Raw genomic sequence first — 13,222 nt, forward strand, 5'->3', positions numbered from 1 at the left:
CTGCTGATTACTGACTTCTCTGGCTAAATATTAAACCGAAGCCATTATATTTGGCTGCAGGTGATGAACAATTTAGCAGGCATTTATGAAGGACAAGTTGGTTCTTCCAACCTAATTCTGCATTAAATTAATACTCATTCTCCTTTCCCCTTTTTTTCTTCCTTGGCTTTCCAGATGGGAGAGAATAACCGTCTTCTCTGTGAGCCAGTAAGGGCATCATAGCTGTGCAATTTATAAGGGGACCAGGAATACAGATAACAACAACAAAACCCAGACTGGGTGGTCACTTAATTCAGAATGAAGTGTAGTGCAAATATGGGGAAGAGTTAAAAACACAGCATGCAGCAACCCCCTGAAACTCTTGTTGTTCCTTCTCCCTCCACTGCCCCAGGGTCCTTGAAACACAGTGCTTTTACAGCAAGAGAAAACAAGAAAGGGAAGCCTTGACATTGTGTCTGAAGTTCAATGAAATGTGAAGAGAGTGAAGATCCATCATATCTGATTACCCTTACAAGGTTTTGCTTTGGTAAACTAAGAGTATTACTGACTAATATTAAGGAGCACATGGAAAAGCTGAGGACCTGGGCAGCTCCCTACGTGGGGAAGTCGCCCTACAGCAAACACGTAGCTTGCTGTGCAACAACTTTGAGCTCACTGGGCTCTTCAGGGCACTAATGCTGGTTTGGCATGCGTTAGGAATGTCCACCCGCAGAGTCAGTAAAGATCAGCTAAGGGTGCTGTGACGTTCATGTCCTCTTCCCTCCCACTGACCACCCGTGCAGGGAAGCCCCAGGGCACCCTCCAGGTCAGCATCTTTCAGAGGCTTTCTCAGATGAAAGAAGGCTGGAGGACAAGGCAGTTATGGAGGTGGTGTAGCATCATTACCAGGCAGTCGCTCTCCCGAGGCCCTGTGCACCCCGCAGCACACTGGTTGTGGCAGCAGTCGCTGGGCACCTTTCCCCTGCACCGGCCAGAGCACTGCTGGGCACAGATGACTTTGGTTACTAGAAGACACAGGAAAAAAGAAAAAAATCGGGAATGAAGAACGTTCAAGCTGTACTTGCTGCAATGAGATCAAGAAATATGGACAAAAGGTCTGGTGCAGGATCTGTGCTAGATTTTCCCCGTGGGATGTGTAGTCTATCCTCATATAAGGCCAAAGCTCAGGAGGGGTGAGAGCTGGTGTGGGTGGTGGTGAGAAGAGGTCATGTTCAGCCTGTAATTATCTTGGCTCTTGTGGGGTGCTAAGCACTGTTGTTCAAGCCAGCAAACCATGTCCTGCTTAGAAAGAGCATCCAGGTCCCTGTGGCATCAATGCCTAAACCAAGAAAAACTCCATGGAGTCACTGCATCTTACAGCTGGGCAATAGAGCAGGATCTGGCTCCATTTTGTTGAAAAAATCTGCAATTATTGGTGCTAGCTTTGGGAAAAACGACACGAGAGGAGAACTGCCAGGACTATATGGGGAAAACGTACATCGTTGGTGTGGTGTTAGGATCCCTTCAATGCACTAAAAGTATTTCTGAAATTTGCAGAGTGAGGGGAGACCAACCCAGCAAACCAAGTTCATGTGCATATTGTATTATTTTTCTTTAGGCTTCAATTCCTTGGCCAAATTTTATCTTCATTACTCAACTCCCACAGGGTTTGCACCAGTGCAGCAACACAGAGGAAGAACTGGCCCTGATTCAGCTTTTTGCAGGGAAGAAAAAACTGCCTGCCACATTTTGTTGAGAATCGGGAAATCGTCTCCATTTGAATATCAAAGAAGAGAAAACAATAATCAATACAATTAAAAAAACCCCCAGAAATTAATGGCTAGCGTGCGTTTGTACCAGAGCCCCAAAACGAGATTGTTTGTTCTCTACAAAAAAATTACTGATCCACAGACCCCGGCGTTAGACGTCAGAGAAACCTGATGGCTAACCCACTGCATTACAGCACCCTGAGCGTTCCGGCTGTGCACTACAGTAACTGTTATCGACTTTACAGCTGGCACAAATGAGTTACAATATCGTCAGGAATTCCTGTAAGTCCGAAACAGATGGATGTTAATTAACAGAAAATTATTGGAAAATGTAGCCTGCTACACGGTATAGAACAGTGATTTTTCAAAATCATATTTCCTCTCTTTTTTCATTACACATTTTTGTATCTGAACAGTATTATTTCATTTTTCCTGTAGGCCTGTAAGCAAGATATTGTATTTTCAGGGAAACAGATTATTTCCACAATATGTATTAGCTTCTCTGATAGCAACTCCTCCGTTCAACCAGAAACAGGGGAATAAAAGGCACATTGTTCTACATGAACAGCATTTTGATACAATTTTTTTCATAAGCATCAGCAAGGGAGTAAAACAGCTCGTCACTTTGATAGCTATTGACTGGAGCTTCCTGCTGGAAACACGTATCATGGCAAATGTTTATATTTCATACAGAATATCTCACGTTCGTCGAAGGAGAAAGATATGTATCACCCCAAACTTTCCCACATATGGAAATGTGGGATGCATTTTGAGTTGGCTGGATTCTCAAACGCCCTGAGAGGAGAGCCAGAGCCTGAACACAGTTTCATTTTATGTGCTCCTAGTCATCCTCCCGAAGCCAGCAAGAGTTTGTGAATGCTGGAAGCTTGCAGGGCTGAGACCTGATGTTTCGCAAGCCCCCGGGACAGCTGTGCGGCCTCAGCTGCCGGCACAGACCTGGGAAGGGCTTTGCGTCCACAGCCACTCTCCACATCAAGAGCAGTTCAAAGCATGAGCCAAACTGCGAGCTGACTGAAAAAAACCCTAGAGCTTATACTAAATGAAGAGAGAGAAGCTATGTGTTCCTTTTTCCTTAAGCCCTAGAAGCCATACAGATTTGGCCTGATACTCAGAAGCAAGAAACTTGGGTTTAGGTGATTATTTGCAACGGAAAACCAAAGATTGGATGTTGCTTTCATCTGAGTTATGTCTAGATCAGCAGTCTTTCCACTGAACTTTACACAAAACCGGAAGGAAAGAAGAATCAGAAACAGTGAATTTCCCTACTTATTACAGGAAAATGAACTAATGAAGTCTGAAAACATATTGAGATGGTCTTCTTCCTCAGCCGTGACTTTAGGAAAAATGAAGCCTTGCAAAACCTCAAGCACTTCTAAATGGATGTTTCTGTCGCTCTAAGACTTAATATCAGGCAAGCATCCTACCTGCAAAATTTTACAGTAAAGCACAGGCACCAAACTGCACAACCTCACAATGCCAAATATCTCCAAATATCTCATTTACAAATTAAAAAATGGCTATGCGTTTTCTGAGAGCCTTCCAAAGGTCCTCTGAGTACAGTATGTAATGTGATCACCCACATGAAGGTGACATCTTTTGTGTTTATAAAAGGAACCGATGTGCATTCCAAAAAGAGGAATTAAAGCCACCAAAAATCAAGTTATGTTGTTGCTTGTAACAGTGCAAATGAATTGAAAGTATCATTAACTAGCCTGCAGAATGGCTCTACGAGACACAGCAGGAAGGTAAACAATTCAGCACGCAGCTACTGCGTTCCCTCTTATATGGCAAAATAAAGAATAAATGATCTCAAGTGCAGATGGGAGAAAGTTGTGGGCGACAGACTAAAGCTTTCAACATGGGAGACAGCTGCAGTCTTTTCCCGCTGGAGGAAAAGCACATCTGCAGGGAAACCCGGGCCCAAGTCAAACGACCTCGAGGTTTCCCCTCCAGAAATGGAGCTACTCGAGGGAGCGGGCACAGCCACCCTCCCCGCCACCGCGCTTCCGCAGAGCGGGAAGTGGGCCAGGTCCCTCTGTGGTGTGCTTCAAGGGGCCCCAGCGTAGCGGGATGCAGAGAAGGACAAGTGTAAAACACGTGTCACTAATTCGTGCTTGATGGGTTAGTTTTTCAGTAGGTAAGAGTTTAGTATGTCAGAGCACACAAGATATTGCTTAATTAATCTGCAGGCTTACGTGTCTGGCAGTTCTGCTCGCCAGGGCCCCAGCAGTGGTCTTCTGTGCAGTTCGGATGGCATTTGGGACCTAAACCGTGAAAGCAGAGTATTATATTCTATAAACATGGTCGACAACATCATCATGTCAGTCACAGAAAAAAAGCTTCAGATTTTCTTCTCCATAAATCAGGGGAGGAAGCACCTATATACCAGTGCTCAAAAATTTTGAGAGCTGGACCTTAAATCCTTATGCTTTGTTCATTTCTCATTTCCTACGTGCAGTTCTCCACACCTTTGAGCAAGCAAGTGCAATACCCAGCCAGTCTAGCTTACGAAAGAGGCGTATTTTTCCCAGGAACAGGAATCTCAGCTACTGCCTGGCTGGTCCTTCTGCTGGAGTTTGCATGCAACGGCAAGTCACCGCTGGCTTGCAGCCGGGCATGTGCCAGCTGCTCGCTACAGGCCACATGTAAATCAATGTTTCTGAACAACTAAAAAGAAAACAAACCCAACTGGATTCACAGGGAACTGCCAGCCACTCCGACCACAAAGTAATTCAACTTGTCTGCTTCGCACCCTCCTCCCGCCCTCTGCCAAAAATACTCCTTGGCGTAGGGCTACGAGGCAGATGGACAGTCGATGGAGAGGCGGCAGGATGGACGGATACTCCTCCTGACCTTGAAGGTTCAGTGCCAGGCTCTTTCCCATCCCTCCCTCCTTTCTCTCTGTTTCTTTCTTTTTCTTTCTCTTAGTGACAAATAAAGTCCCAGAGAAACAACTTATTTTGGATTACGGGATCGTTATTGAAACCATAAACGGCTGTCTAAGCAGATTAATCTGGAATTCACTACATTTAAGAGGCATTTCCTACCAGAGTGATTCTCCCTGCTAACAACACGTGATTCTCCCTCCCCCGCCCCGTCCATCAAATAGTTGAACAAATGTTAATACTTGTCCCAGAGTTGATTGATTTGATGCGGGACCAAAGAACGTTTTTGATTTTTTTTTTTAACTTGAAAAGTTAAAGGTTAACATTTCTGTGGTGTTTAGAGCCAAACTCCTGTGCTGACTTGTATCGTTTGCAGCCCTTTGATTACGCTAGGGCTCCACAGGAAAATATGTCAACACAGAAGAAGTTGGCTATTAGCTCTCAGGCAATTATGCAACTGGAAGAAGATAAAGAAAATATGTTTTTCTGCCAATCTACAGTGCCAGAAATGAAATGCTCAGAAATGAAAATAAACTCCCCTTTCCAAGGGGATTTTACAAGGGACTTGTAAGGCTGAAGGATTAGCTTGAGCCCACTCAAAGCATATGCTATACAAACTTTTAAATACACGCTCATCTCCCTGCTGATCTAAAGTATCAGATTTATCTGCCTGTTTATCATTAATTTTGCAAGGATAATCCATGCAGCCCAGAACACCAGAGTTTTACGGCACTCAGTTTGGGCCTTAGCGCTAAAAAGGCTTCAAGTTCCACAGTAACACCATGAAGGTACCCATATGGGTCTTCTAGACCACAGCCTTATATTGTAAACAGAAGATTGCCAGAAAACAAATGTGTGCACATTATTCTGAGCTGTTTTTGAAGAAACACATACGCAGGGTACTGTCTGAAACCAAGGGAAGCTTTCCCAAGAATTTTGCTATGAGTTAAGGACCTAACTACCATGAAAAAATTACATCTCTGGCCAGTGGTGAAGAAATTAATGGACTTCCCTTGGAACAGGACATGGTAGCCCTGCATGCATGAGTTGGTGGACCTGAAACCCATCACACAAAAGATGGGATGTGCGTTCTTGCCTCTGAAATGGGGGAGCACATAGCATTGTTGGAAAGTTAATACTCACAAGAGGACAGGTTGCTTGCAAACTCAAGCACCGTGAGAGGTTTCTTGCTTGTGTCAATGATGTCATTCCAGAGAACAGTGTCCATGTTGCACAGTTTGGGGTTATTGCTGATTTTAACACCTCCATTGAGAATTTCTGCCACAGAAGGAAAAAAATTAGTAAGTGAGGCAAGCTGCCTAAGTCTTCTGTCTCTGACGTAAAGAAAGGGAAATAAAACACATGTTTCTTCACTTCAGTCATACTATGCAGTATAGTGCAACTAGCACAAGGCTCAGACTGTCGGGTTCTGCTGTTGGATGCCACTAAGATGCCAGTACCTGTGGCTTTCTGCCTGGTGCCACCTCCAGAGGCCACTGCACTCAGCCAGAGATGGCACTGCTGGTGTGCACAGCCAGAGACCATCAGCCAGACACTGTGTTAGACCCTAACTCACATACCACCAGCTCTCACTGGAATTTAACAGAAAATACTGATGTGCACGTGCTGGAATCAAATAATGCAAAATAACGAGTAGATACTTCTTTGCCATTTTGGGGGACACAAATAAATCTCACCATCCTGTTGATGCTTTGGATTTTCTGGATCTTTCTGCAATAGGAAATTACGAACTTTCTTCATCTTTTGAAGAAGGCTGGCTAGCAGGAGAGCAATTAGGAAACTGGGAAACTATATTCAGATCCTTGTTTTTAAAGCAGGATTTGATGGCAAATGACTTTGAGAGAAGATCTTCAATTGGATCTTGATACCAATAACTCAAGAGTTGAAGTTTGCTTTACAGATGCCTCCATCTCTTGCCCTTGTCTCACCTGATAGCCGTTTCATTGGTAGCTCTCGGAGTCCCTGGGTTTTATTCATGTGGTAATTGGATAAAACTGCCAGGGCGTAAGAGTTGTCATACAGCACATTGCCTCGGATGATCTGGAGGTTTTCTAGGGGAATGACATCCACCATGTTAAGTGCGATGAGTACGTAGCCTGCAACCTCCTGTATTGTCTGAGAGAACAACAGAAGAAAAAAGGTGCTTAATCCGTAGCACTCGTCTACTCTTGGCAGTGTTGCTCCTCCCACCCCTCTAATCCACCATCTTTCAATTTTAAGGAACAATAAACCACTTAATCTCATTAAAAGAAAAAATTAATCAGAGAGCCAGGAGGGACTATGTGGAAAACTTTGCTGTCTAAGAATGTCTAAAAATGTCTTTGCTGTCTTTTATGTCTGAAAACTTTGCTGTATGAACTGACCCTTAGAGTAGCTACCAGGCGGTCATTCCAAAGGTCCAGCTTACCCCTGTTCCGTCCCCAAGCAAGGGCAAGTTGGGCTGCCTAGAGGATGCAGGAGAACAGGGCAAGCATGTATAATATGGCAACCAAGTGTGATGCTTCCCCTGAATCCTTGCCCAGTCCCCAACCATTGGCAGCACAGAGGCACCATCTGATCGAGGTTTTTACACTTGCTCTTCTGTGCCCCTTCCCTTGCGGATCCTCCAATGGTCAGCAGAGGGGAAGATCAGGTAACCTTCTCCCTCTTAAGTAATAGTTACAGGACAACAAAACAAGTGAGGCACCGTCCCTGGATGTAGGTTAATTGCTGCCTTGTTCTGTGAAATGTGTGCATTTCTATCTATCTCCTACAAAAATCACCATAAATGAAAAACCTTCGGGCTACCACTTGGGGTATTTTCCTGTTCTGTGAAGACCACCAGTGAGTTTTCAAGAGACCTGTTATTCCTGGGAACACTGAGCTGTGTGGTAAAGTCGTGCCTGGGAAAGAAAAATGGCAATACTTTGTAACCCATATGTCTGAACCATCTCTTTTCTGATGTTCTTGCTTTTTACTATAACAAAATACTTTCTTCCCTTTTTTTGTTCCTTGATGAGAAAAGCTCACACAAAGAGATTACTCTTCTCAACCCAGAGGACTGACCTGTTTATTCAAAGCTACCATACAAAAGCTCTTGATACCAGCCATACACTTATCATGTCAAAAAAACTTCTTCCTCCCCTGGCTCTTTCTTTGAAAACCTCCTAATCTGATAATGTGGCATGCAAAAAGCAATGCATTTAAAACATCGTCTTTTAAAAAAAAAATAACCTAAGGTGTGATGCTATTGTTGCTGGCGGCAGTCTGGCAGCGGGGCAAGAAGAGCTGTATCCCTTGCCCGGTCTCTGCTGGTGGAGAACCTGGAGATCCTCATGGCAGACAGTGCTCCTCGCCATGCTGCAGCTGTGTTTTAGCATCCACCCCCTGTCTGTTCCCCTCTCAGCTTGCCACGGTTGCTCGTGCACTTGTGCACAAAGCAAATGTTGAGATGGGAACAGCCCGTGTGTCAACTGCAGAGGATTATCTTGAAGATTGCTTGATGCATCCGTGTGGGAAGTTATTGCACAGGATCTGCCTGCTTGCTTGGGGTCTGGGTGCTGCAGACTGGAGAGGCACTCACCACCATGGCCGGGGAAGGGACCACAGTTTGGAAGGATGGGTAAGGGCCTCCACACTTCAAAATCTGCCACCAGTGGGTTGCCATTCACTTTGCGATTTGCTTTGCCCAACAGCACCACAAAGCCTGTTGCCCTCTGAGGTGTGAGGCAATGGGTAAGGATGTAAAAATATTTATTAAAAAAACCCATCTGCATGGCAGCCAGCACTGGTTGGCAAGTGTTTGAAAAGCTATTTCTCAAAGTACCTGATTTAGTATAGTAGGGCTGAAGGTATCCTGCAGCCTACAGGTATGCTGAGACTGTGATCTGCAATTTCTCTGACAGTAGCTAGCTATGTTTTTGGATCACCAACAACATTTTGTAGGTACATGATCCTTTGCACTTAAAAAAATGCAGGGAAGGCCACCTTGGCCAAGAACACCAACCTTGAGGAAAGAGAGGTCACGATTGTGTTCCACGTATGTAATCTCCAGGTTGCTCAGTACCACCTCGCAGTTGTTGTACATCCTCTGCAGGCTGGTGAAATGGTCTTCCACATGTCCCAGTTGGGTCAGCTTGTTATTTGTCCCTTGACAAACTGTGGAGGAAAGAAGAAAGCTCTATGAAGGAAAGCAAGAATAAGTACAGGGTAAAGACTTGTTGCCCACCTATCTTTGCAGGCACCATAGCAAGTGAAGCATCAGCACATGTTCATAAGAAACAAGAACGTTATCTTGCATGACCATAATAGTGCAATAGTGTAGGGAGCATGTGACATTTCCCAGGCACAGAGATGGACCGGAATTAAGAGCTGGAATAACCCTCCGTCACTTTCTGTTATATAAAAAACTCCAAGATGAGGCTTTCATACACAAGTAGCACTAAGTTTTCTGTAGCACAAACATAACTCGGTTCCTGAGGAGAGGGCATTGATACAGTGCCATCAAACACCATTGAAAGTGGTATGCTGCCAGGTATTTCCTGGCTCTTTCCCTGAGGATCCATTTACAATGCTTTGGGAGGTGTTGGGTCTCCTTGTAAGCTCAGTGGGAGGGAGCGGGTGTTTCCTGCAGGACCCCTCAAGCTACAAGACTGGGTTTTAAGAGCAAACTGAACCTTCAGGGCTCACACATCTCTTGCCACTCTGACATATGGGAGGATGGTAGATTCAAGTGACTTCCTGGCATATTCAGCTTTGGCACACAAATCCACCTAAGCCTGCTTTGCTGGTGGGGAACGAAGCAGTGCTATACAGAGCACCGCTGTGATTACAAACATTTCTAATGGCACGGTAGAAAAATTAGTTCCCACCTGAAATTCTATTACTTGGGTTTGCCAAACCTAGAGGGACTGTCAAGTTATCACCACTATATTCAACTGCAATAAAAGAGCAACATTCAAATTGCTTTAAAGAAAAAAACACCACACACAAGCCCCAGAAACTCTGTACTGTTCTAGTCATTCCCTGGGTTATCCCTACATAGCTAAAATTAAAACATCTCTGAGTTATGCCAATATAGAGGGAAGAAGAACGATACAGAAGGCAATGTGGTTAAAGACTTCACACCTTCCAGACGGAATGCTTCAGCCCAACTTTGCTCTTCAGTGGGAGCACAAGGAGGCCTTCATCTCATCGTCACTATAATGCAACCCAAGCCTGACCTCATAGCTTTCCATAAGACACCAAAAGAATTGCATTCTTTTAACTCAGAAAAAAAAATAAATGAAATGATACTTTTGTAGAGCCAAAATTGCTAGAAGCACCAGTCACAAACTGGAACACCACTGTGTGCGGTGCTATAAAGCAAAAACCAAAAACTCTTGACAAAGCTGGAAATAAGTTTCAGAGCTAGTAACGTAAGGCAACACCTATTTAAGATTTACCAAACAACTGATGCTTTATTATTAGGAAAAAGAACTTAATAAGCAGTGATAAAGACACACTTATCAATCGTCAAAACTATTCGTCGAGCACATGTAACTTCTCAGTACAGTCATCACCATTAAGGAGCTACAGTGATAACAGACTACATACTCTTTGTCCATGTTTAAAGGAAGGCTATTCACTCACATTGCTCAGTTATTTCTCATTACACATCGAGATGAGCATTATTGTGTTTGGGATCAGAATGTCAACCACTAATAAACGGGGACAGTTTAGCAGGGACTGTGATTACACTAAGCTGCTTGTTATTACATGAGCATCAAGTGTTGAAAATGACCCTTTTTACATTTGCCTTGAATTTCTGTAATGGATGAGAAATTCCTAAGCAGAATTTTCTGCTCCAGTTTCAAACTTAACTGTTCCAACATGCTTGTGCTTAAAATCAGCATTTGTGTTCCTCCAGCAAAGGAAAAATCCAGTAACAAAAGATTCTCAGATGGTTCTAAACCTCACCTTGGATGGTCAGTTTAGGCATCCCAGATCTGATCTATAAAATGGTGTGATTTTGAAATACGATGCAGAAGCAGGTGCAGTTTATACTGCTCAGAGAGACAAAGACACGTAAGTCAGCCTGTTCTGGTCTTCAGGGTCCACAAATGGCCTGATGCTCTCGCTGCATCCCTGGTGTTAACAGCAAAGATCTGCCCTGGTACTTTGAGACAGGCCCCATGCAAAAGCTGCAGTGTTTATGCTATGTCTGAACCGAAGGAAGGGTGTAAGGAGGAGCCTTCTGTGGTGGCATCCTCCTGGCCACCCACCCATACCCACCATCAACCCTATGCGGCTTGGCACTGGTTGGATTGCACAGTCCAGCTCACTGAAACAAGCCCTAGGAGAAACTGCACAGCCTTGAACGTGATTCCCTTGGGATAGGATAAACGCTGGAGCTCTGAACTTGGCTCAACTGTCCCAAGAAACACAGACTTTTTCACTGCTTACTAGGTCAAGGCTGATGCAGCAGCCGAGGGCATGGCTACTCTTGCGCTTCTCCCTCTCCCTCTCCCATGGGGCTGCTCAGTGAACCATGCCAAAGAGTTGATCCAAGCTACAAATAACGCAGAACAATAAATAAATACATATACAGAGTGTATTTTTAGCTCAGGAAAGCTCGTTGATTTGGTTCACCATGATGCCCCATGAACTGCTGCATTGGAAACAGCTTTGAGTACAGCGAGGAGGCAGGACCAAATAGTCAAGAGAAGGAGCTTGCCAGCTTGTGAAGCTGCAGAGGGAAACCCAGACATAACGAGCTCCCAAGAGGCTTCAGGTTGGTCCTCCAGGACCTACTTTCTTGCCCTGTTCTGTGAGTAGAGAGCGCTTTAATGGGTCTCTACCAAAGGTGTCTTAAGCCACATGCAGAACAACTTGACCCCTCCATCAAGCCCATCACATCCTCTACGCAGTAAACATTAGATGGGGATGAGATGTTAGTTAAGATCTGGAGAGCAAAAGGAAACGGGTTGCTTCTTTTAAGATCTCAACAGTATATGGCTAGCATCAGGCAGACCACCCTACAGGAGCTTTCCCCCTCATGCACAATTTTTTGTTTGCTCAAAGAGATACAAGGCCAAATCCTTGTTTGCTGCAAAGAGATCTAAGTACATCCAAAAAGTGAACTTCATCACAGCAGTATTGACCAAGTGAGAACCTGGGTCATAAGCAGTATATGCTGAGCAAATAAAATCCAAATCAAACAAAACAAGCTAAACCCCTGCAGCAGTATTACTGAACTCAGGCAAAGGTGCTGAATAATTCTCCAGCTAGAACATTTGGAAAGAAAAGAAAATGGCCTGCTTGCATCTGATTAGTAATAGCATTCCTGCAATTTCTTCGCTTACGAAAACCATGCTCGGAAAAGATACATGCTATAATTATCTGTATATAACACTACAGTGTGAACACCATTCTGGCCAGAGGGAAAAGCATAGACAATGCAGTGCTTGCCTTGCTCTGCAGAGTTTTGAGACGTGCATGCATGAGTGGATGGATTATATTATGATTTAAGCTCTATTGAGCTTGACCTATTTGCCCTCCAAAGGACAGATTTTGATGCTACATACATTCATTATAAACTTTTGTTTCAATGTGTGGTGAAGCCAGCACTATCCAGGTTTAGGAGTCAGTGGTGGGTATGGATACTTACATGGTACTGCTGGGGGCTGTGGTAGCATGTACCACATAATACATGTCCCATGTGGACACTTAGAAATGGCTGCAGCATTATAGCATTAGCTATAAAGCATTATATAGCATTAGCTATAAAGGAGAGTAAAAATACCAGAGAAGTTTCCTGATGAAAATTCAGGGTGAGAAAGTCCCTGAACAGTAGAAAAGCTGAGATCCAGAGCTGAACTTCAGGGCATGGGCTGATCCCTAAAAGACGAAAGCTTTGCTCTTATCTGTGATATTGATTCAATAAAAATACAGCCAGTCTGGAAAATCTGGGAAGTTTTGCAACAGAGAGCATGTCCCAGGAGGCGACCGTCCGCAGCAGCACTGAGAGGGGGGCTGCCTGCGGGGAGCACGAGGCTCACCTGCCCGAGCCCAGGTGACCCGCCAGACCCCCGGAGCCCCAGGCATCACCCCTGCGACGCGGAGGCAACCCAAAAAGTCTGCAGGGCAGCAGCATGGGGTTACCACCACAAAACATTTTATTCCTATATGATATTGCTCTTAGCACACATGCTGTGCTTCCTAAAGGCCAAAGTAATGTTGATCTTGAATCAGTCACAGTATTACGTCAACAGACAGCCTAGAAAAGAGGCAGATATTGCTGAAATGAGCCAAAATGTCAGGTGCTATATAAGACAGCAGTGATCAAAGAGGTTAAAGAAGAAGCACACTACTGATAGATGCAAACTCACTGAATTTTAGTGCTTATGAAAAGTGCAGGGTTGGCTGCCCTGGCTGCTAAAATCCTCTTCTGGTCCACAGACATGCCTGCTCCCCTTCTCTGACTCAAACTTGGCCTTAAAGGAGTATTTCTTGGTGATACAAATGGGTTCATCCTCTGCTACCCTCTCCGCTCCTTGGCCTTTTTTCTCTTGTGCAGCCCAAAGAAGT

The 13,222-nt window shown here is 44.5% G+C and overlaps 1 protein-coding gene across 1 annotated transcript in view; it reads right to left on the bottom strand.

Moving 5' to 3' along the window:
• EGFR (epidermal growth factor receptor) overlaps positions 1–10,634 on the bottom strand; it is a 45,910-nt gene extending 35,276 nt beyond the window's left edge. The window contains exons 1-5 of the mRNA XM_010281403.1: positions 10,613–10,634; positions 8,661–8,812; positions 6,604–6,790; positions 5,798–5,932; positions 886–1,004 (exon numbers count right to left, since the gene is read on the bottom strand). Of these exons, the coding sequence (XP_010279705.1) occupies positions 886–1,004; positions 5,798–5,932; positions 6,604–6,790; positions 8,661–8,812; positions 10,613–10,634 (615 nt within the window). The remainder of the gene's footprint in view (positions 1–885; positions 1,005–5,797; positions 5,933–6,603; positions 6,791–8,660; positions 8,813–10,612) is intronic.
• Between the last annotated feature and the right edge of the window lie 2,588 nt (positions 10,635–13,222).

This window comes from Phaethon lepturus, unplaced genomic scaffold (genome assembly GCF_000687285.1).
Source record: "Phaethon lepturus isolate BGI_N335 unplaced genomic scaffold, ASM68728v1 scaffold5502, whole genome shotgun sequence".
Classification (NCBI taxonomy): Eukaryota; Metazoa; Chordata; class Aves; order Phaethontiformes; family Phaethontidae; genus Phaethon; species Phaethon lepturus.